Below are 21,450 nucleotides of genomic sequence, written 5' to 3' on the forward strand. Positions count from 1 at the left end.
TGCTGGGACGACAGGTCTGTTGAACAGTGGGAACACAGCAGTGGGAAGTAGAGTTCATCTGGAACCACAGGTAACAGGTAAGACCATCCTCAGGAGGATTGCTCATTGTGCAACCCCTTCTCCTTACAGCGCAGCCACACACACAGCCACCCAGGGCTGCCCACCCTCTGTCTCCCACCCAGTCCATCTGTACCTCCTTGTCCCATCCCAGCCAGACTCTTTCCCAGTGCTGTGAAGAGATCCTGAATGAGAGCAGGGGCCAGGTGAGGCCTCCTTACCTGGCATATCCCTACATGTTACACCCCTCACTTGTTTCCTCTTTACCTATGAACTACCGACCTGGCCATGGTTTTCTCAAATTATCTTACTTTGTGTTCTTTGTACTAAGCAATGACACCTGTGAAATCTGGTGTGCTGGCCACTCTTTCTCAGGTGTGCTTCTGAGTTACAAAATGGTTTTCTGTGGCACCACACGCTCACCTGCTATGGAATACTGGCCAGTCTAACTCTGACCGGCACTGAATTGTGGGGTAGGGGTTCCCCTTCCTACCTTCTACCTGCCCTTCTTGGGGACTGTTGCACCCTACTGCCTACATGCAGCTACCTCTCAGGTTCTTCACACATCCCACCTAGCAGTCTCAAAGTCTCATACAGGCATGATCATCAAATGGGTAGGCTAGGTAGGCTCTCCAGACCTGCACGCTTATAAAGAGCTAGCATTGTAGGGGTACTGGGCAGATGCTCCAGCCAGGAAACAAACACTTCGACAGTGGATGCCTGGGTCAAATTTCAGTCTAGCACAGCTGTTCCCCTTCTTGGGCCTGTCCAAGTACCCTCCATTCCTTGTACTGGGCAGAACACCAGGAATGAATGGCAGAGCCTGTGTATTCCTGGACCTGGGCACTGTGTATATTTTTAGCCTCTACTTTGTGTGGGTGTCTACACTGCATCTAGTGTCCTCAGGGAACCACCCAGTTGCAAATGCAGCTGCCCCTGGGAGCTGGAACCCCTCCCATCTCAGGTTCTAGGGCTCAGGATCCAACTCCCTCTGGAAGACAGGATCAGCCATTTTTAAGTGAGGAATGCACACACCTCCAACACCAACACACAGAGGCTTGTGACTCTGTGACCTTGGATTCCTCTGCTGAAAAGTGGGGAGAAAGAAAGCCTCAGCTGTACACAGGGATCACCAGCCAGAGGGTCACTGAGGTGCTCACAGGTCTGTCCACCCACCCAGATGTCTGAGTGAGCAAGGCCATGCTGTGGTGAGAGCCCAGATGCCCCAGGCCAGGAGACCTCTCTTCCCCAACAGGGCTGTCTCAGTTTTCCTGAGCACAATTTTCCAGGAGGCAGGAAGTAGCTGTGGAAAGTATAGCTGAATTATAGCTGATCACACTTTTCTGCCTTCCTTCCTGCGACCTGTGCTGCTTGGTGATGGTGGATGCTGGTGTTGTTCCGTGGGTTTCACAAAAGCAGTATGGACTGGATGTGGGGCGTTTGAGGCCCAGGTGAGTATCTCAGAAGACTTGGTAGGTTCACCAGCAATTTGCCCACATACTACACTGGCTTCTGCCCCTGTAAACTGGGGGACGTCGGCCTGGTATGGTTTCTAGTGTGATGGGTCATACTCAAAATTTTGGCACACAGGAGGCTGAGGCAAGAGGATTACCAAAGGTTAGAGGCCAATCTGGGAGTAGGGCCCCTGTCAAAACTCAATCTAAAGGAAAAAACTAGGACCAGCAAGTCGGCTCAGTGGGTAAAGGCACTTGATGTTAAGTGTGGCCACCTGAGTTCCCATTTCCAGGACCCATATGGTAGAAGCAGAGAACTAATTCCAGTTGTCCTCTGAACTCCACACATGTTGTGACATATGTACACACACACCAAATAAAAGAAATTTTAAAACGTTCAAAAGTGTTCCTGGCATCCACTTGGCATGGTGGTAAGTTGGTGTCAGCACAATAAAAAGTACATTTTATGTCTCACATTTAAGAGAAATGGTTTCACTCTATGAGATGTTTCGTTATCGCCTCTTTCATTCTATTTCACTTTTACAAAATGCTGGTCGCCACCTACCAAATTTTCCACAGTACCCAATATTGGACCCTAATGTGACGGTAGAGACTAACTGTAAATAAACATGTGCTCACATACATAAAATTACCAATCATGCCTGGCGCGGAGCCAGCATGGCAAGCACAGGGAAGGAGTTAGGAGGATTCCCCCAACTTCATGGCTGAGCACAGGGCTTTGGGTGCAGTCAGAGGACGCGGGCAGGCCTCCTGCTGGTGGCCTAGGCTGGCGGAGACAGCCCAAGCCAGTCAGGGCTTATTTTAAGGACGTCAGCGCCGCAGGCTAGGGAGGAGGGGCAGGGCTCCCCGGGCATCCCCTGCATGTTCTATTTCGGGGCCGCCCCGCCGGAAGCGCCGCAGTACTGAGCTGCGCCTGCCTGCCGGTTCCTGGGCCGCGGGCCCGAGTTTAACTCAGGACGCTCCTTGCCCAGCGCTGGCCGTCGGGGTCGGTCTCCTACTAACAGGAAACGAAGCCACAAGCCTCCAGCCTATTAACACCGGCGCCCGAAGGGCGACACCGGCACGCGCAGCGGGAGGAGCCTGGCGCTCCTCCAGGACCAGCCCCGGCTCCGCCCCCGAGTTTGCAAACAGCGGCTGCCCGCCCGCCCCGCGCACGCGCGCTCCGCCCCGCTCGCTCTGTCTCACGCCCCTAAGCCGTGCGCGGGGCCCTCTGGGAACCGGCTGTGTAGAACCCGAGAGCCGGGTCCCCAGCCGCCAGTTCCGAGTGCGCAGGCGCAGGCCCGCCCACTGCCGGCGGCGCGGCCATATTTAAAGGGAGCCGGGCGCGACGAGCCAATAGGCTACGAGCGTGCGGGGGCGGCGCGTGGTGGCGGGAGGCCCCGGATGTGGCTGCGGCGGCACTCCTCCCCCGCTCCCCTCAGACTCAGGCTGCGCGCCTCGCTCCGCTCCCTCTCCGGCTCGCTCGCGGCCCGCAGGCCCCTAGGCGCGGCTGGAGGCGCCTCGGCGGCGGCGGCGGCGCAGGGCTGCGCAGGAGTGGGCGGCCAGGCGACCGCGCGGCGGCGGAGCGGGCGGGGCTCGGCGCTGGTTCCCCGCGCCTGGCGCGCCCCGGCCGCCGCCATGAGCGGCTCGTCCGGCACCCCGTATCTGGGCAGCAAGATCAGCCTCATCTCCAAGGCGCAGATCCGCTACGAGGGCATTCTCTACACCATCGACACCGACAATTCCACCGTGGCGCTCGCCAAAGGTAGCGGCCTGCCGCCGCCGCGCGCCCAACCGCCGCCCCAACAGCTCCGCCGCCCCGCGCCTGCCCGCACAATGGTGTTCCCGGCTTCGGCGGGGGCTAGGGGAGGAGCGGACCGTGGTCCTGCAGGTGTCGGGGGGCGGGGCGGCTCTGGAGCCGCGGGCCTCCCTACCTGCGAGACGTCCCTGCGGGGCCAGGCGCGCGCCCAGGCGAGGGTCACGGGTCCTGCGCGCTCTCCTGGAACCCCTCGGCAGCTACGGCCCACCGCGTCCGCTTGCAGCTAGTCGAGCTAGGGCGTCGATTGAGCTGCGACTGCCCTGCCCTGAACTCTTGCGACCCTGTCGACTTGAGGGGTTGGTGGTTGGTTTGTGATGGGAGCAGTCCAGAGCCGGTGCGCGCCAGTCCCGGCAGCGTCAGACCCCAGAGCTTCTTTGTCTCCATTCTCCGCGTAAAATGGGGCGCTCGTTTTTTTACTGCTCGTCGGAAACGCGAGCGCAGCAGCCTGCCGGGGGAGGGGGGGTGTTAGACCCCCGAGGGTGCAGATTGAAAAGTGCAGACCGGTCTGGAACCAGCGTGCTGCAGTCCTGGACTATTCTCCCAAACCCTAGCAGTACCTTCCGTTTGAAGGCTGGCTCTCGAACCCAGATTTCGGCGCTGCAGGGGAGAGCTCAGTGTTCAGGGTTTTTGTATTCACTTGAACTCCCCGTGCTGCACCGCTTTTGACATGAGATCCCCAGTTAGAGAAACAGGCCCAGGGTAGTCCACAATTAGGAGTTTGCTGCTTAAATCCTGCCACCAGACTCCAGATCAGCCCCCGAGTCCTGTCAAAGAGAGGTGTGCTAGCCTTCCTAGATCCTGTGGAGCGTCCCTTAGGTCCAGAATTGCCTTATGGACAGAGAAGCTAGTGTTGGGGGGGTGTGTGTCTGAGTTCCAGAACTCCTTCCCTTTATTTCTGCAACAGCCAAGGCCTGTTGTGTGTACAGGGCTAGGGAGCTTTTTCGTGCTTGCCTGGGAAAATCGCCTCAGCTGCAGCCTGTGATGAGGGTTGAGGAATGAAACTGCTGGGTTCCATCTGCAGTCAGATGTGAGGAGGGAGGTTCTGCAAAGCCAGCCTTATCTGCAGAGAGCGCTGCACATTAGTGAGTTTGTGCAGGGAGCTTTGTGAAGCTTGGGGTTTTGTGACATTTTTCGTATCACCTTCCTGAACTGCTGTCCCTTGCATTCTTTGCGACATGGTGCCTTATAGGTATTGTCAGCTGAAAATTGGGAGATTTAAGTAGCTTTTAATTGTAAATGGAGTGCTGTCAGAGAGGATGCTGTAGTGTCAGAAGCTTGATCAGATGGACTTGGCACAGGACTACAACTTAACCCTTCTTTTTTTCAACCCCTAAGTGAGGTCCTTTGGTACTGAAGACCGTCCCACAGATAGGCCTGCTCCCCCAAGAGAGGAAATTTATGAGTACATCATTTTCCGGGGAAGTGATATCAAAGATATTACTGTGTGTGAACCTCCAAAAGCTCAGCACACACTCCCTCAGGATCCTGCTATTGTTCAGGTATGTGTGTGGGTATGGTTAATAAACTTGGTTTCCACATGGAATTTGGGGTCATCTGTTTGTCCAGAGTGTTCAACTTGAGGAATTGCCCTCTAATGAACACTGGCCTGGTTTTGATCTAGATGGTTTCTGTTCCTAGAGAAGGTGTTAACTCATGCAGCATGTACTGTACTGGGCAGTATGTGCTGTATGGCTAGGCCAGTAGGGAAAGAGACTTGTAGCTTGCTGTGTGTGATGTGCTACTGCTGCTGGTGGTCTTGCCTGGTCCTGGAGTACCCGGAACATAACAGTCAAGCCCAGAGTGGCAATAGAGTGGCATCAGGTGCTTCTGGGATCACAGGGTTGGTTCATTGTCTTAATAGTCTTCTGCTGTTATATTCCATTGTTGTAGGACACTAAATTTGAAAGTCTTAAGCTAAGCCTGACTACCTAGTAGGTTATTCTGCAGGATTATTAGGGGAAGGGGCATCTAGATTTTTATCTTCTGTAAATTTAGACCTAAGTTGGCTTTTCTAGTTCAGACTGCTCCGGGTTCTGAGATGAAGCTTCATCTTAGAAGGGTGGGAGCAGGCAGGGATGACTTCTGTGGCACTTATAAGAACCCAGGTCAGATTTCTGAAAAGCTTGGTGAATAGGTATTTAGGGTCTGAAAGGAAGTCAAAGTAGGCATGTGTGTGGGAATAGGCGAGTCCTCAAATAAGCAGGCATGGTCCTGGATTCTTGGGTGGGGGGAGGGAGAAGGGGAGGGGATGGACATGTTTGGAGATGCATACATAGTTCCTGGCCCCACATCTCTTCAAGGGAGCCTTTCTCCAACTAAAGGTGGCATTACCTCATGTAAAAAGGCCGGCTGCTGTTGGCAGAGGCGAGCTGTAAGAGAGAGGGTTTTAAGTTTGTGAAGCAGTTCATGCATCTTTGACAACACTGGAAACTGCCCAGAACTACCTCCTATATCGGGAGTGCAGGGGACAGACCTGGCGCCCTCTTCCTGTCTAAGAAGGGCTGTATGTGGAGACTTACTTGAAGGGTAATAGGATGTTGCAGTGCTCTTACCTGTGTGTCTCATTGTTCAGTCCTCCCTGGGCTCTGCCTCCGCCTCGCCCTTCCAGCCGCATGTGCCTTACAGCCCCTTCAGAGGGATGCCACCGTATGGCCAGCTGGCAGCCAGCTCCCTGCTCAGCCAGCAGTATGCCGCTTCCTTAGGTCTAGGTGAGTGACCATTCTGTGTGCTCAACTACCTTTGCCTGTGATCGCCATGTAGCGGAGTCATACACCCTGAGAGAGGGACAATTCTTCATGCATACAGCTCTGGGACTGTTGTATCTTACCACTCCTGATAAAGTCACCCCTTGTAGCTTCCGCTTGTTAGTGTTTAATGACTGTTTTCTGAAGCTGAGAGGCAGCAGTGTTGGTTTTGCACCAGGTGACATAAATCAAAATGCACTTGAAATCAGAAGTTCTGGTACAGCTGTCGCTTCTCGCAGATGAGGTCTATCTGTGAGCCTGTTAATACCCTGCATTAACCTATTGCAGGAGCCCATCTCAGACATGGTTTCTACTGAGGTTTACTACTCCTAGAATAGAGTATCTCTGTGTTGGGAGTGAGATCAGCCCAGTCTTTGACATGGACCTTAAAGATGTGTTCAGAACATAGGGAAATGGGCACTATCTCAGTGCTGGGGAGACAGAGATGGGCAGACCCCTGAGGTTGACTAGCCCAAAAGTTAAGCCTAACCAATGAGTTCAGGGCAACTGAGAGACCCTGTCTTAAAAACAAAGTGGATGACACCCAAGGAAGCTATACCCCAGGTTGACCTTTGGCCTCTACATGAATGTGTATATGTACACGTGTGCTTCCCCGACTTCTAAGAACATAGTTTGCATCTTGTCCATCCATCCTTGCTCAGACTCCAGCATAAGGCATCTGAGGCAGGGAATGTTAATTAAGCTCCAGACCAATGCTATGGGCCATTTGTGTTGCTGTTCTGATGTGGCAGGTGACTTCTCAGCCTGGCTCTAAAATACATCATCTGAGAGGTCGCTTGGCTCTTTCCAAGCTTACTAGGCATAAGACAAGTATGTCCTGACTTATTTGTGTGCTTTCTCTTTGCTCTTCTCTCTTTCTCTTCTTTAGAGAAGTTGATAAGCCCTCCAGCCTCAGCCGCTGCTTCCAGCCCTAGTTCCTCTCCATCTCCACAGCCTGTTTCAGAGCTTGACATGTCCTCAGAGCCACCTCAGCTCACTTCCAAGGGTAACAGCAGTTTGGAGAACTAACTGCATGCTGTCTTGTAGACTATGAGAGCCAGGGGGTAAACAGAGCCAGGATGGCAGGAGCTGGAACAGTTCTGCTAGGCCCAGGGATCAGGATACTGCTTCTGTTTGGTTTAGCTTGTGGCCTGATTTATTAATGCCATTTTTAAAGGGTTAGAGTCAACAGAGCACTTAATTCATTCTGCCTGGGTTTACGGTTTGACCTGTCCATGGCCATTGCATGGGAAGACAAAAAGCTGTTTCTCTGGGGTTTTCTGGGTCTTAAACATGTTCTGGATTTCTGCTGTGGACCTTTCCCAAACAACTCAGATGAAACATATGGTTCTCTCTTACGGGCATTTGAAGTGGGGAGCTTGCATGGCAGCCCCCAGGTGTTTGGCTGCATGAACAATGCCATCTTGAGAGCCAGCTGGTTAGTGTTACTGTCCACCCACCTGTCTCTGCTGATACAGCAGCACTTACAGGGTTTCTTCACCTTCCTGATGTTCTTGTGCTGATGTTTCTGCATGTCTGTTTTACATGTGGCATCATGCTTGTAGCCAGCTCTAGCCTTCATCATTACCTATCTCAGTCCAGGAGGCCTCCCCCGGGTCAGGGCATAGAGAACAAGTCTATTTGTGTGGGTTGTCATGTCCTGTAGGGCCTCTTTGCATCTGAATTAGAGCATACATTACCCTTTCTAATTAAGAGTATGACAGAGGATACTTTCATTGTCCTTAGGATTGCTCACATAAATCTACCCATGGGGTAAAATTGCTTTTTAAAAAGCACACAAGGGGCTGGAGAGATGGTTCAGTGGTTAAGAGCACTGGCTGCTCTTCCAGGTGACCTGGATTTGATTCCTAGCACCCATGTGGTAGCTCACAACCGTCTAGAACCCCAGTCCTAGGGAATCTGATCCCATCTTCTGGCCTCTTAGAATACTAGGCATGCATATGGTACACAAACATACATGCAGATAAAACACCCATACACTACAGATACGTAAATACTTTTTAAAAATGTACACACAAGCCACTTTGGTGTGACTGTTTCCTTTTTGTCTTTGGGGTCATTCTTGCTGAGTGAGATGATAGACTTGGGAATGTAGTCCAGCTTAGTTTCTGTCAGAGGATCTTATGGATACCTGCCTTGGGAGTGTGTCTCTGACTGCATGATGGGAGTTTCTCCACAGTGTTTTCATTCTGTTTCGCCAAGACCAGGACTCATTGTTTATATCTCATTTCAGTTTCACACAGTCCCTAAGGACTTAATGTTCCCCATGGGTTACTGGTCCTGGGACAGGTTAAGGGGGCATCAGACTGGACAGCTATGCTAGCCTTTTACGTTTTGCCAGCTTCAGAGGATTCATGTTGGGACTACCACTGATACCCTGTTTTGGGGGTGCGTTCTCTGTGGTACTGTAGGTATAGTCCCTCACACTGGGCACCTGGTAGCCCATACTTGCTTATGTAAGAGCTTTTTACTCTTGGAAAAGCTGTGGGTTGTAAACCTTCCTTGCAGTACGTCCTGATCACCTCATCCTGTTTTTCATAAAGCTGTTCTAGAATTTAATTTAATTTCAGAGTCTGACTACTATACTTTCTAGAAGATCCTGGGCTAGGGTGGTGGTTCTCCAGCATAGACTAGAGTAACATTTTTTTTTTGTTTTTAAGAAATTTTTTATTCATTTTACATACCAACCACAGATCCCCCTCTCTCCCTCTTCCCCAAAGTAACAGTTCTTGAATTCTGAATTCATTTCAGGGCTGTTGACACCTTCAGAATTTGTCTAGAAAACTCATTGGTGAACTTGAAGTACCCGTTGGCATTGGTAGCACAGTGACTTTCTTCTCATTGTAGTTCCTTAACTTGGAGCTCAAGAACTGGTGCTCCTTGAGAACTGGCTTTGGTGCCTCCATGTGACTTAATTTGTCACTTGGACCAGCTTCAAGGGGAATGGGCCAGTATGGGAGAGTAAATCCTGAGTTTAGACTTTTCTAGACAGTGTGTTACCCCTGCCCTACCCCCAAGGTACCAGCCAGGAGAAATGGCTGGAGGTAGTAAGCTTTCTCCTTTTAGTTGTTTCTAAACCTTCCTTCCCTCTTAAACTCAGGAGCTGGTTTTCCATCTACCCCAGTCGGCAAGAGCCCCATGGTGGAGCAGGCTGTCCAGACTAGTTCTGCTGATAACTTGAATGCTAAAAAACTGGTACCCAGCAAGGTCACCTCGGGAACACAGCTCAATGGTCGCCAGGCTCAGCCAAGCAGCAAGATTGCCAGCGGTACTTAAACACTGATTTCCCCTTGCAGTTTGCTCTGTGTTCCCCATGTAGTACGCACTGGGCCATAAAGCATTACCCCAATCCCAGACCACATGCTTTTGTAAGCAGGCCTCTGGGCAGGCAACCTCAGTTCCGTAGGCCTGCATGTGGTGGTGGTACTCTGCTTTGGTGGCTGGGTTCTGGCTTCTGCGGAGCTTTGCCTCACTTTTCCCTTTGCACCTTAGATGTAGTCCAGCCGGCACCTGTGCACACTCAAGGGCAGGTGAATGATGAGAACAGAAGACCTCCACGGAGGCGGTCAGGTAACACCCATGGCCGCTTGAGTTCTATAGCCATGAGTAACAGGCTGTGCTTTGCTTGCCTGTGCTGGGGACTTGGGGCTAAGGTGATGCTTCAGTGAGCTGTGCCCCTTTTCTTCAGTGTGTCTGAGCTCTTTTGAATTCAAGCTGGAAATAAAGTTGGTGACTTCAGCCATGCTGTTTTTCCCTCCCCACAGGCAATCGGCGAACAAGAAATCGTTCTAGAGGGCAAAACCGTCCAACTAATGTTAAGGAAAACACAATCAAGTTTGAAGGTGACTTTGATTTTGAGAGTGCAAATGCCCAGTTCAACAGAGAAGAGCTTGATAAAGAATTTAAGAAGAAACTGAATTTTAAAGGTCTGATTCATTTGCAAGTTATCCCTCAAGAGGGTCCCTAGAGCGTGTTAAGACAGGATGACTGGTGTCACTCTGGAGTGAGTTGGGGTTCTGATGAGTGTGACAACTGGAATAAACTCTGAGGAATAAATGAGATGAGGGTGGGTTGGTGGGTTTGTGAAACTTGTGACTTGCAGTGAGAAGAAAGGATCTCTTTGGCACGAAATGTTTGGGCCATCCTCTGAGCCTGAGGACAGCTGCAGAGTGGACCCCCAACAGGAGACCAATTGGGTAGTGTTTGTCTCTGGACTTTTGTGTTCTGCTTCTCTTTGTAGATGACAAAGCTGAGAAGGGGGAAGAGAAGGACCCGGCTGTGATGACGCAGAGTGAAGAGACTCCTGCTGAGGAAGATCTTCTGGGGCCCAACTGTTACTATGACAAATCCAAGTCCTTCTTTGATAACATTTCTTCTGAACTCAAAACAAGGTAAGGGCCTAAGTGCGGTGTGGAAAGGATGGCTGTTTGGTAAGTCCTAGAAGCACATGACTAAAATGTACTAACATTAAGTCCAAGCTTTGAGCTTATGTTCTGGGCGGGTGTTCTGGGAGCTTACATTTCTACATGGTAAGAGTCCCAGCTGGGTCTGCCTCTACCAGCTAGAAGCCCCTGGCTGTCCCTAGCCTGATTAGGTCTTGCACTCCCTGTTTGCCTCCAAGAGTCCCATTTGTGCTGTTCTTTCTTGCCTGATCTGCCTGCTGGCATGGAAACACTTAAGCAATTGGTTGAGCACCCTGTCCTCTCAAGTCCTGGAAGTCAGTGATCGTGATGTGTGTCAGCACTGTAGATGAGCGCTCTCAGACTGTACAGTAGTCTTCAGAGCAGGCATGGTGTGCAAACCAGACCCAAGAGTCCTTTGGGTTGAGTATTAGGCACACTGCCAACCATTGAAGAACAGAAATGAGCTGGGTAGCCTGAGCCATGCACACACACTATCAGGGGAGCAATTGAAGCAAGAAAGAGATGCAAGCTTAAGAGGACTTAGGCCCAGCTGTATGGTGAGGAGAGTTGTGGCCAGGTCTTAGCAACAGCTGTAGGAGTGAGAAAAGGGACTTTCCAGGAGCAGCCCAAGATCTGAACATGGTTATGCAGCAGAATGGGCAGAATGGGTGATGATGATGACTATATTCTAAGTGGATGAAGAGCCAGTCAGGAACAGTTTGCTGACCTGTATTGTCTCATGGTGACAGTGGCTGAGGATGGGATGGGATAGAAGCTAGATGGCCTGCTGGAGACTCAGCTGGAAGATGGTGACTGTGGAAGATCTAAATGTTCTTCTCAGCTGGAAGATGGTGACTGTGGAAGATCTAAATGTTCTTCTCAGCTGGAAGATGGTGACTGTGGAAGATCTAAATGTTCTTGTGTGGGCTTTTGAGGGCTTCTTTGTCACCCGCCTGTATCACTTGTTTGATATGTGTCTTGAGCCAAAATAGGCCTGATCTCTGCAGTATTAGGGTGTGTGCTTCAGGGTAGTATTCCCCTGCCTCTCTTAGCAGCATGGCAGTAGCTCTTCCTTCCTCCTCTGTGCTGTTGGAAGGATGAAGCCGATTTCAGAAACTTCAGTTGTTGCCCACTACAGTCAGGTTTTTTTTTGTTTTCCAAGACAGGGTTTCTCTGTGTAGCCCTGGCTGTCCTGGAGCTTGGTCTCTAGACCAAGCTGGCCTCGAACTCAGAGATCTACCTGCCTCTGCCTCCCAAGTGCTGGGATTAAAGGGGTGCATCACCACTGCCCAGCTTAGTCAGATCTTATTTAGTTCTAGGCGGACAACATGGGCTGAAGAGAGGAAGCTGAACACTGAGACCTTTGGGGTGTCTGGGAGGTTCCTTCGTGGCCGCAGTTCACGTGGTGGATTCCGAGGAGGCAGAGGCAATGGGACAACGCGGCGCAACCCCACTTCCCACCGAGCTGGGACTGGCCGGGTGTAAGGGTACAGTACAAGTGAGTGGGGGAATCTTCTGGATCCTGGGATAGGAGGTGGTGGGGTGACCGACCCTAGACCGTGCTTAGAACTGGGGTGCTAGCCTGTCTGCTCACAGAAACAAGTCTGGCTAGAGTGTCCTGAGTGTCCCATGTGGGATGTGGAGGCCGGGCTTCCTACCTCTACTGCCTTCTGGCCCCCAGGGTGGTGAGGGATAGACAGCTGTGTGACAGCTGTCTGTTGGACACACTCACTTCTGTCCTCACAGCGTCTTGAAGAAGCACAGAGATGCTGCTCTGAAGATAAGGACAGAAAGAAATGCTACACTCACCTGGAGAAGTGATCTTGTTTACCAAGTCTGGACGCCTTTATACTGCTTTGGACTCAACCTAAACGTGGACGTGGTCTGATTAGAACCACTGGTTTTTGGGGGAAGTGTTTGTAGGTGACCTCTTGAAGGTATCTTGACCTACATTTTCTTCTTGGTTGCACACAGCCTAATTGTAAGGTTTTGGTATTTTGCAAAAAGGTTTCTATAGGCAAAGGCTCAATCCTCCACTTTCTAACTTTTTTTTTTTTTAATGACAGCTTTGACTCTTAAAACAGAACCAAATTTTATTTGGCACGTGTGGTGTCCAAATGTGTCTCTGCAACCCATCTGGCCCCTGGTGCTGCTGGCCTGGTGCCCCAACTGCTAAAAGTGGGAAGTCTCAGGAGCCAGGCAGGGCCAGCACAGGGTGAACCAGTCATATTGGGGTGGGAGGGCCAAGGGCAGGGAAGGGGGGGTGGCGTGTTTCATGGATCATGTTGTGTAATGAACCAGTAATGTTCAGTGTTGGAGGCTGACAGAGGATGGGTAAAGAAGTAGGAAGGGCCCCTTAAGTGTCATGTAGAGCCTAGCTTCCACAGGTACTGAGGCTTAGTGTCAAAGTCGAAGATAAGCCAATGTGGTATGCCCTACCTTCCTGTCCTTGTCGGCCTCTGGCTGCACTTAAGTGTTCTCATCCACTTTGAAATGAGCCAGTCTTTTTTTTTTTTTTTTTTTTAAGGTCACTGGCCTTATTTCCTTGATTGTAAATAGTTCTTGTGTGTTATTTTAAAGGTGGTGGAGGGAGGGTGGGTACATAAACTTGTTGCATGAGTAAATGGTCAGATTTTCTGTATAAGCATGCATCTTCTTGACTGACAGGGCATTTTGTTGAAAATAAGCACCTTGATAACCAAAACCCCTTCAAAATAGCTACAAAGCTTTAGTTCTGTATTGATGAAGTCACATTGCAAAAGCTTGGGTTTATTTTTGTAGGACTTCATAGCTGAGACTAGAACATAGCACTGGGGCTACTGTTGGGGTAATGCAAACTCTAAATAAACATTCAAACCTTCAAACGCTGCCTCCATCACCTGTCATGTCCAGAGCCCACGCAGAAGCAAGTACTAGTCAGGCCTAGAGCACACCTAGGCTAGTTTAGGGTTTGGAGGTACTTACAGGGTACCATCTGATGTGCCAGAAAAGTGACCCAATGACCACAGATGAAGTAGAAGGCTGGTTCTCACTGGGCTATTTTGCTGGCATGAACACCCCAGTCTAGTATGAATGAAAATTGGTGTAAGTGCAAAAAAAGCACCTTGCTTTGCTATAACTGTTCCCAAATACTGAAGGCAGTCCTCAAGAGCAGATACATGGTCAGTGGATTACCCTGGGTATGTATCAGGTTGGAGGAGGAAGCCTGCAGGAGGCAGGCAGCCTTGGGACCACTGATGACATATTCCTGTCCTTGACTAATAAAAATATATGTACTAGGTATAAGCAGCTATGTATCCTAAACCAGCTAAAATTTGTTTTTCTCTGCCAGGACACATAAGTCACAGCTTATAGATGTTATGCTAGGCAAAAATTTGACCCAAAAGTGTCTTTTTACAAAACTGGTATGGGGGGGTGCAGGGAAAGGGTAGCTGTAAGCTGAAACAGATGGTAGAATGATAAACTGGTTAGAAAGCCAAGAGGAAGTGCATCTCTGGCCACCCCAAAAACAAAACAAAACACAATGACGGCCCACCTTGATTTTAATGTGGAAAATTTGACAAACAGCAAAAAGAAACCAGCCTACTAAGTTGTTGGGGAGAGGGGAGCATGGGAGATGGAGGTTTTACTAGGTAGCTTTTTTTTTTTTTTTTTTTTTTTTTTGAGACAGGGTTTCTGTGTAGCCCTGGCTGCCCTGATCTTGAACTTGGGGAGATCCACCTGCCTCTGCCTCTACCTCCCGAGTGCTGGGATTAACGGTACACTCCACCACCACCCGCCTGCTTCTTGCCTGAGTATATGTATGTGTATACCACATTCATGAAGGAAACTGAGTCACCCAATAGGAGTGCTGGGAACCAAACCCTCTTAAGCACTGAGCCTTCTTCAGTACCAAGAAAGGAACCCGGGTCCCACATGCCAGGCCAAAGGAGCTGTACCACCCAACTAGCTACATTAAGTCATAACTCTGCAGACTTGTTACCTGAAAGGAAAGGCATTGAGAACCCTGGGTCTGCTGTTCGCTTTGGCAGACTCCTAGAGTGGAAGGAGGCAAGCATTCATGCATCTTAACGACAACTGTACCCAAATGATGTGTTCTCATCACAAAGAGTTAAAAAATGTAGACGTTTATTGGGCTCTCGGACAAGTAGACAGATGGCCTGCAACACCGAGGCCGAAAGCTGCTCCAAGCAATTCTCACTTCATCAAGATGCTTTCTTTTGTTTCTTCTTTTCATTTTCTTCTTTTTCCTTTTCGATTTCAGCGACATACTTCTCAATTTCTTCAGGATTTAGAATCTACCCCACAAGAAGCACATTCAGGATTACTCTGTACAAGGTGCAAACAGCACCACCTGGTGGTGCAAACACTGCTGCTGCCCGTATAGAGCTGCTGGGGGCAGGCGAGGGACCCAGGCAGCATGACAGACAGGGAGCCACATCACAGGGTCAGGGAAGAGGTTTTCCAAAGTACTTAGCCCTATAGGCTAAGAAAATGCTATGACTAAAGTGAAGGTGTGTTAGCACACACCAGTAACCTAGAACTAGGGACATAAGGTAGGAGCTCTCCTCTATCCAAACCCTTCCACCCAAAAGTAGACTTACCTTGAGGGGCTGATCCCGCCTCATGACAGCAAGTTCGATGTTTTTGCCACCTGACTGGACCACCTAGAAGAAGGCAAAGCATTAGATGTCTGCCCTCATATGGACCTAAATTTTGGTTCATGACCAAACCAGCCAGATGGGAGGGTGAACATCTTTGGCTTTCGTCCCAAATGCAGTTGTATGTCAGGCCTGCTGAGGATTCCTATGTAACCTCCAGTCTGTATAGCAACTCCTCACACGGGGACCCAGTGCCTGTATTTCTAGCTACTGTGGCTTCACCTGCTTGCCTCCTACTTCCCAGTCACCTGAATGGGGGACTCCATACCTCAGCCCTGTCTCATGTTCTGCCCTCAAGCAAGCCTTAACTGTCCCGGCTGTATAAAGAAGTCACCAGTCACACCACCATCCTGAGCAAGCCCACCCTGCCTGGGGTTTCCATGGACACTCACTTCCAGAAGTGCCTTGATCACTAGTTTGATGGTTAGATCATCTGTCTCGATGGCATCATCAGTGTAGTTCTTCTCCAGGAATTCACGCACTGACTTGGCGCCCCGGCCTATAGCATTGGCCTAAAACAGATGTGTATTAATAGAGCCAGTCTATGTGGCTGGCCAGTGGCTGCCGCCTTCCGTGCGTGACCTACAGTTGGCTCTCCGGTGGTGGGAGGCAGTGGCACAGACCCAGGTCCTACTTTTAAGGCTATTAGCACTGGTGTTGATCCTTACCAAGAAAGGAAGTTCTTTCATTACCAAGAGACACTTAGGGAAATTTCAGTTTGGCCCCGTCTTTGATAAAATGCCAAATAGCAATGTAGAATGTTTTGCTTTCATAGAAGCATCATGGAACAAACAGGCAGTGCACACAGAACTAAGCTAAGGGTTGTCATGTTTGCTAATGCCAGCTTAGTACCTCCCTATAGCCCAAAGTCCCACTGTTTTGACACAGACTTACCTTCCAAGCATGGTATGTGCCCGAGGGGTCAGTCTGATACAGTCTGGGGGTGCCATCAAAGTCAAAACCCACAATGAGGGCAGAGATGCCAAATGGCCTGCGCCCATTGCTCTGTGTATAGCGCTGCAAGGAAAAGTCGACATTCAGCCACAGTTCAGATGGTAAGGAAACAGAGCAGCTGTCAACATGTCTCTTTCCTCTTAGACACACGCAGAACTGGAAATGGATTTATATGCTTATGTGTATTTGCCTGGGTGCGTGTGCACCACATGGGTGTCTGGTGTCAGGAGGGATTGGATCTCCTACAAATGGAGTTACAGACTTGTTTGAGACAGGGTTTCTGTGTAACAGCCCCCGCTGTCCTGCAGCTCACTCTGTAGCCCAGGCTGGCCTTGGACTCAGAAAGATCCGCCTGCCTCTGCCTCCTGAGTGCTGGGATTAAAGGTGTGCACTGCCACCACCCGGCTACAGGCTGTTTTTAAGTTACTTTGTGGGTGCTGGGAATTGAACCCAAGTCCTCAGAAAGAGCAGCCAATGCCTTTAACTGCTGAGCCATCTCTAGCCTCTGCATCACACAGCTTAACTGAGACTACTTAGAAGTCACCTCAACAGACAGGTATGTTCCAACTACAAGGTGGCTCTAAGGTTTACTAGCATCTTACCACAGAGTGGGAGCACCGTTCCGCCCTCTCTCAACTACTTGGCAAATGGTAGCTCAGAGTAGCAAGACAAATGCTTATATTCCTCTCCAGAGACCGGAGTCAAAATGGCTCCAAGCCAGAACCAACAGAACAGTGCTGTAGGAGCAAGGTGAAGTCACATGACACCCCTGACAACAGTGCCTGAGTAAGCCCCTACCTGCTTCAGACTGGCAATGTAGCGGGTGATGTACTCCACGGTGACTGGGTCCTCCACAGTCAGCCGGTGGCTCTGGCACTCTACCCGGGCTCTGTTGATGACTATCCTTGCATCAGCAGTGAGACCTGAAACAACAGCAGAGGGCGTCTTTGTAGACCAGGCTGGCCCTGAACTCACAGATCTGCCTGCCTGCCTCCTGAATGCTGGGATCAAAGGCATGCGCCACCATTGCCCAGCGGGCAGAGACTTCAGTCAGGGCAACTCATCACTACAACCGAGTACAAGGACGGCACACCAGCCTCTGCATGAACAACTGCGAATCAAGTTAGCACCTAGTTCTGTTCCAGGGAACTGACTTCCTAGGCTGGATCTGCTGAAGGTGACCACTGCCATCCCTGTGGCACTAGTGATGGGCAGGGAGGGTCCACCTCACCCAGCAACTGCGGTTCCCCTAATGTCCAAATCCCCACCAAAGCTCCACTCACCACCCTGGCCCGAAGTGTACCTGCAAAGGCCATGCAGACATTATCGTCCAAAGCACAAATCTTTCGTACTGTTCTTTCATCTTGTAGCTTGGCCACTGATTTTTTTTCCACACCAAGAACGACGATATCCCTTCCTCGAACACCAACCTTAAATGAGAATGCAAAATCCAATTTTAATGACATAAGCAGGGCAGTTGTTAGTGTCTGGCAAAGCAGAGTGGGGTGGGGTTGGCCAGGCATACGGCACAAGCCTTGGGGCAACGGCCCCACAGGAAGGTATGCCCACCCATACCTGGCCAATCTCGACACAAGACCACACCAAAGACTACATCCACTCCTGTGGTTTAGGACAAGTTATCAGGATCTGAGTGTTCAATCTCACACCCTTTTTTTTTTTTTTAAGATTTATTTATTATTATGTATACAGTGTTCTACCTGCATGTTTATTTACTATGTATATAGTGTTCTGGCTGCATGTCTGCCTGCAGGCCAGAAGAGGGCACCAGATCTCATTACAGATGGTTGTGAGCCACCATGTGGTTGCTGGGAATTGAACTCAGGACCTCTGGAAGAACAGCCAGTGCTCTTAACCCTGAGCCGTCTGTCCAGCCCCCCCCCCCAATCTCACACCTTTAAAACACCAAAGTGGGCCGGGCAGTGGTGGCTCACACCTTTAATCCCAGCACTCGGGAGGCAGAGGCAGGTGGATCTCTGTGAGTTCAAGGCCAGCCTGGTCTACAGAGCGAGATGCAGGACAGCCACCAAAACTACACAGAAACCCTGTCTCGAAACCCACCCACTCACCCCCCAAAAAACAAAAAACCCACTAAAGTGGTTACAGTTGTTCTAAAGCTAAATAGTCCTGCACAAGCTCCCAAGGCCTGAGGGAAACACTGCACCAGATGCTGGAAGTCTGAGTTACACGAAGCCCCAGGCCACAATCACGCCTGCTCACACAGCACATACTGCTGGTAGGACCTAGTGTTACAAAGTGAACCACTATCCAGTGTTTAACACAACATTCTCTGACTATGCCTGGTATTGTAGAAGGGGGGAAGTGGCCACTGTTGAAACAAGTGAAACTGGACTGTGGATGTGGAATGGTGCTTGCCTAGCATCACCAAAACCAAAAACCCCATAATAAACCCAGGGTACCTCAGTGACATTTAACCCTTCAAGAGAAGAACAGAAACAAGGCAGCTGGGCAGAGGGCACAACTGGGGGGCAGCTGACTCTGAAGTGAGGCAGCATCCCTGTCCCCGATCTTCCGGCCACAGGAGCCTCCTACAAGGGTCTGCCCCTAGTCTGGAGCGATTTCACAAGTTCCTTCTGTGCTGACTCACGTGACCTGCAGGGTCCAGAGAAAATAGTTGGGTGCAGCTGCAGGTGGGAACACTGGGGACAGGCACCTCCAGATTCCAGAGCTTTCCTATGGTTTCATGTGTCCCCGAGTGTATATGGAGGCCACTCCACACTGGTGTTTTCCTTAATCTCTTCTCAAACTTCAAGAGTCTTTTTATTTTTAAATACGTTGTGTCTGTGCATCTAAGAGCAATTGCCCATGGAGGCCAGAGGTGCTGAATCCTCTGGAGGTGAAATTAAAGGCAGTTTTGAGCCTCACAACCTGGGTGCTGAAAACTAAACTCACTACTTTGCTTGCCCCCTCTAACCACTGCACCATCTCCAGCCCCTCCAACTAATATTTTTTGAGACACGGGGTCTCTCACTGAACCTGGAGCTCACAGATTCTGCTACACTTGCTGACCAGCAAGCCTAGGGGATCCTCCAGTCTCTGCCTCCTAGGAGGAGGAATGTTAGGGATGTCACTGTGTGAAACTGCCTTTTTTAAAAACTTGGATGGCTGCTGCAGAATATTTGTTACACTGTGAAGATGTATCTCTGCCTAAGGTGTCTTCTGATTGGTTAATATGGAGCTAAATGGCCAATAGCTAGGCAGGAGAGAATAACAGGTGGGACTTCGGGCAGAGAGACAGACAGGCAGACAGAAGAAATCTACGCATGTGTGATTTTGGTGTACAACTAAGAAGAGGTAATGGCTGAATGTAGATTTTAAAAAATGGGTTAATTGAGTTATAAGAGCTAGCTGGGAACAAGCCTAAGCTAAGGCCAAGTGCCAAATGCTGTTCTTCTGTCAGTTTAGCAGCTGCACATGAATCGGCTGATATTTTGATTACTGTCTGAGGCCCCTCTCCCTGCTCTATGCGCCCCACCGGCCACTCCTGGGGGGGCTTCTGGTCCTTCGGCACCAGCTCTACTGTGGCCACCATATGTAGGTTTAAGTCTCTATTGTTCTATTTATCAATAAGACTCAAGAGTCAAAAGCTGGGGAAAACCTGCTAGCTCAGAGAAGCTGAGTAGCAGCAACTAGCTGACCTTGAATTTTGGCTGGAGACACTGCAAGAGACACATCTCTTCCCTCCTCCAAGAATCAAAAAGAAGCTCAAACTCTAGTCCCCACCCTTTCCTTCCTGTATGTCTTCTGTATCAAAATTGCTGGCTTCTCTATGGCTAATTCCAGTCAGCTGGTTGCTGGCTCCGCCCCCTGATTCAAGATAAACTTTATTGACAGTCTGCAGTGTTACTGTGCGATGAAAATATCCCAAAACAGGTGGGGGAGAGCCAAACGGGCCATCGGGCTTGCAGAGCACGCCCTTCACCAACTGAGCCCTCTCACCAGCCCCACAGGTTTTTTTTGAAACAGGGTCTTTCACTAGTCGCATCTCTTGAGGCTGGAGAGATGACTTAGTAATTAAGAGCACAGAAGACCCCGGTTCAATTCCCAGAACCAACACGGCAGCTCACAACTATCTGCAACTCCAGTTCTGGGGGAATCTGACACCCTCATACAGATATACCTGCAGGCAAAATGACTACGCATATATAATAAAAATTATTTAAAAAAGAATAATTATACACACACACACACACACACACACACGAAAGGGACAGAAAGACTCTCACTTTAGAGGCCCAGGCTGGCTTTGAACTTGTGAGATTTTCGAGCCTGAACCTTCTAAATGCCGGGGTTACAGGCCTGCAACTCCAAGCCTGCTCATTCTTGAGGTTTTTGGGTGGGTTAGGTCACCCAAAAAAGATTTGGGGCTTTAGTTTCAAAGTGATTAAATATTTGGGAAATGCAAGCGCTTCAAGATTCAGAATCACGTGTGTTTCCCGAAGACCCGATGACTCGGGAAAACCAAAAACAAAACTATCTCCCTGTTGATGCTTTGCAGGTGTCGGGCGGTCCCATTTCCAAATGGTGCTAAGGTCCCTGAACAAAAATTGGGGCACCGCGAAGGAGGCCCACCGGAACCAGAACCCAGCGTCGGTGGCGCAGGCGAACCCGGAAGCAGCCTGTCACCCTCGCAGGGCGGACGAACCGCCCTTTGTTCACAAAGCCGATCTGGGCCTAGCTGGGAGATCCCCAGGTCCCTGCCGGCGCCGACTCACAGCCTGCCTCTCACCGCCCGCGCGCACCTGCGGCCTCCGTCGTCTGCGCCGCGCAAGATGGCCCCGGCCCAGTCGCGGGGATGCGCTCGCCTAGACGTTCTGCAGCGGGGAAGCCTGGCACAGCCGCCCGGCTCTCCAGGGCGCACGGCGCAGCCCTCCGCGGCCCGGCTCCCTTCCTAGGTCGCCACCATTCAGCTCCCGTCACCTCCCGGGCTACCCGCCGCAAGCAGAACGCCAGCCCCCACGCCCAGGTCTGCGTGCCCTGCTTCCCCGTGCGCCCCGCCGCGCAGGCCTCGGGTTGGCTCACCGCGGTGGAGCCCTTCTTGACCGCCTCCTGCGCGTACTCCACTTGGAAGAGGTGGCCGTCGGGCGAGAAGACGGTGATGGCGCGGTCGTAGCTCATCACTGCGGACGCGCGAGCACGGGCCGCCGCCGCTCAAAAGCGCACACTCACCGCCTGCGCCCCGCCCGCCCGGACCACGCTGCTGGCGTCCGGCGTCAGGGGGACGTGCGGCGCGGCGGGGCGGGGCTGGGCGGGCGGTACCACCGAAGCCCAGCACAGGGGGCGACGCGGCGGCGGCGG

General features: G+C 50.9%; 2 protein-coding genes across 5 annotated transcripts; one reads left to right on the forward strand and one right to left on the reverse strand.

Annotated features, from left to right (window-relative positions):
• The first annotated feature begins 3,073 nt into the window (after positions 1-3,073).
• Positions 3,074-13,362, forward strand: Lsm14b (LSM family member 14B). 4 transcript variants are annotated; one of them, XM_028885355.2, is made up of 10 exons: positions 3,075-3,276; positions 4,666-4,829; positions 5,903-6,038; positions 6,964-7,080; positions 9,196-9,363; positions 9,588-9,665; positions 9,860-10,021; positions 10,336-10,486; positions 11,812-11,996; positions 12,245-13,362. In XM_028885355.2, exons 1-9 carry the CDS (start codon positions 3,150-3,152, stop codon positions 11,981-11,983), a joined length of 1,275 nt encoding a protein of 424 aa, XP_028741188.1. In that variant the 5' UTR covers positions 3,075-3,149; the 3' UTR covers positions 11,984-11,996; positions 12,245-13,362. The 4 variants fall into 4 exon arrangements, with proteins under 4 accessions (XP_028741189.1, XP_028741188.1, XP_028741190.1 ...); XM_028885356.2 differs by lacking the exon at positions 9,588-9,665 and having other exon boundaries at positions 3,074-3,276; XM_028885357.2 differs by lacking the exon at positions 6,964-7,080.
• A 1,247-nt stretch (positions 13,363-14,609) lies between these two features.
• Psma7 (proteasome 20S subunit alpha 7) lies at positions 14,610-21,360 on the reverse strand. The gene is made up of 7 exons (XM_028885354.2): positions 21,175-21,360; positions 17,417-17,543; positions 16,912-17,036; positions 16,054-16,176; positions 15,552-15,671; positions 15,103-15,165; positions 14,610-14,796 (listed from the first exon to the last, which is right to left on the reverse strand). Exons 1-7 carry the CDS (start codon positions 21,268-21,270, stop codon positions 14,704-14,706), a joined length of 747 nt encoding a protein of 248 aa, XP_028741187.1. The 5' UTR covers positions 21,271-21,360; the 3' UTR covers positions 14,610-14,703.
• Between the last annotated feature and the right edge of the window lie 90 nt (positions 21,361-21,450).

This window comes from Peromyscus leucopus, chromosome 4, assembly GCF_004664715.2.
Source record: "Peromyscus leucopus breed LL Stock chromosome 4, UCI_PerLeu_2.1, whole genome shotgun sequence".
NCBI lineage: Eukaryota > Metazoa > Chordata > Mammalia > Rodentia > Cricetidae > Peromyscus > Peromyscus leucopus.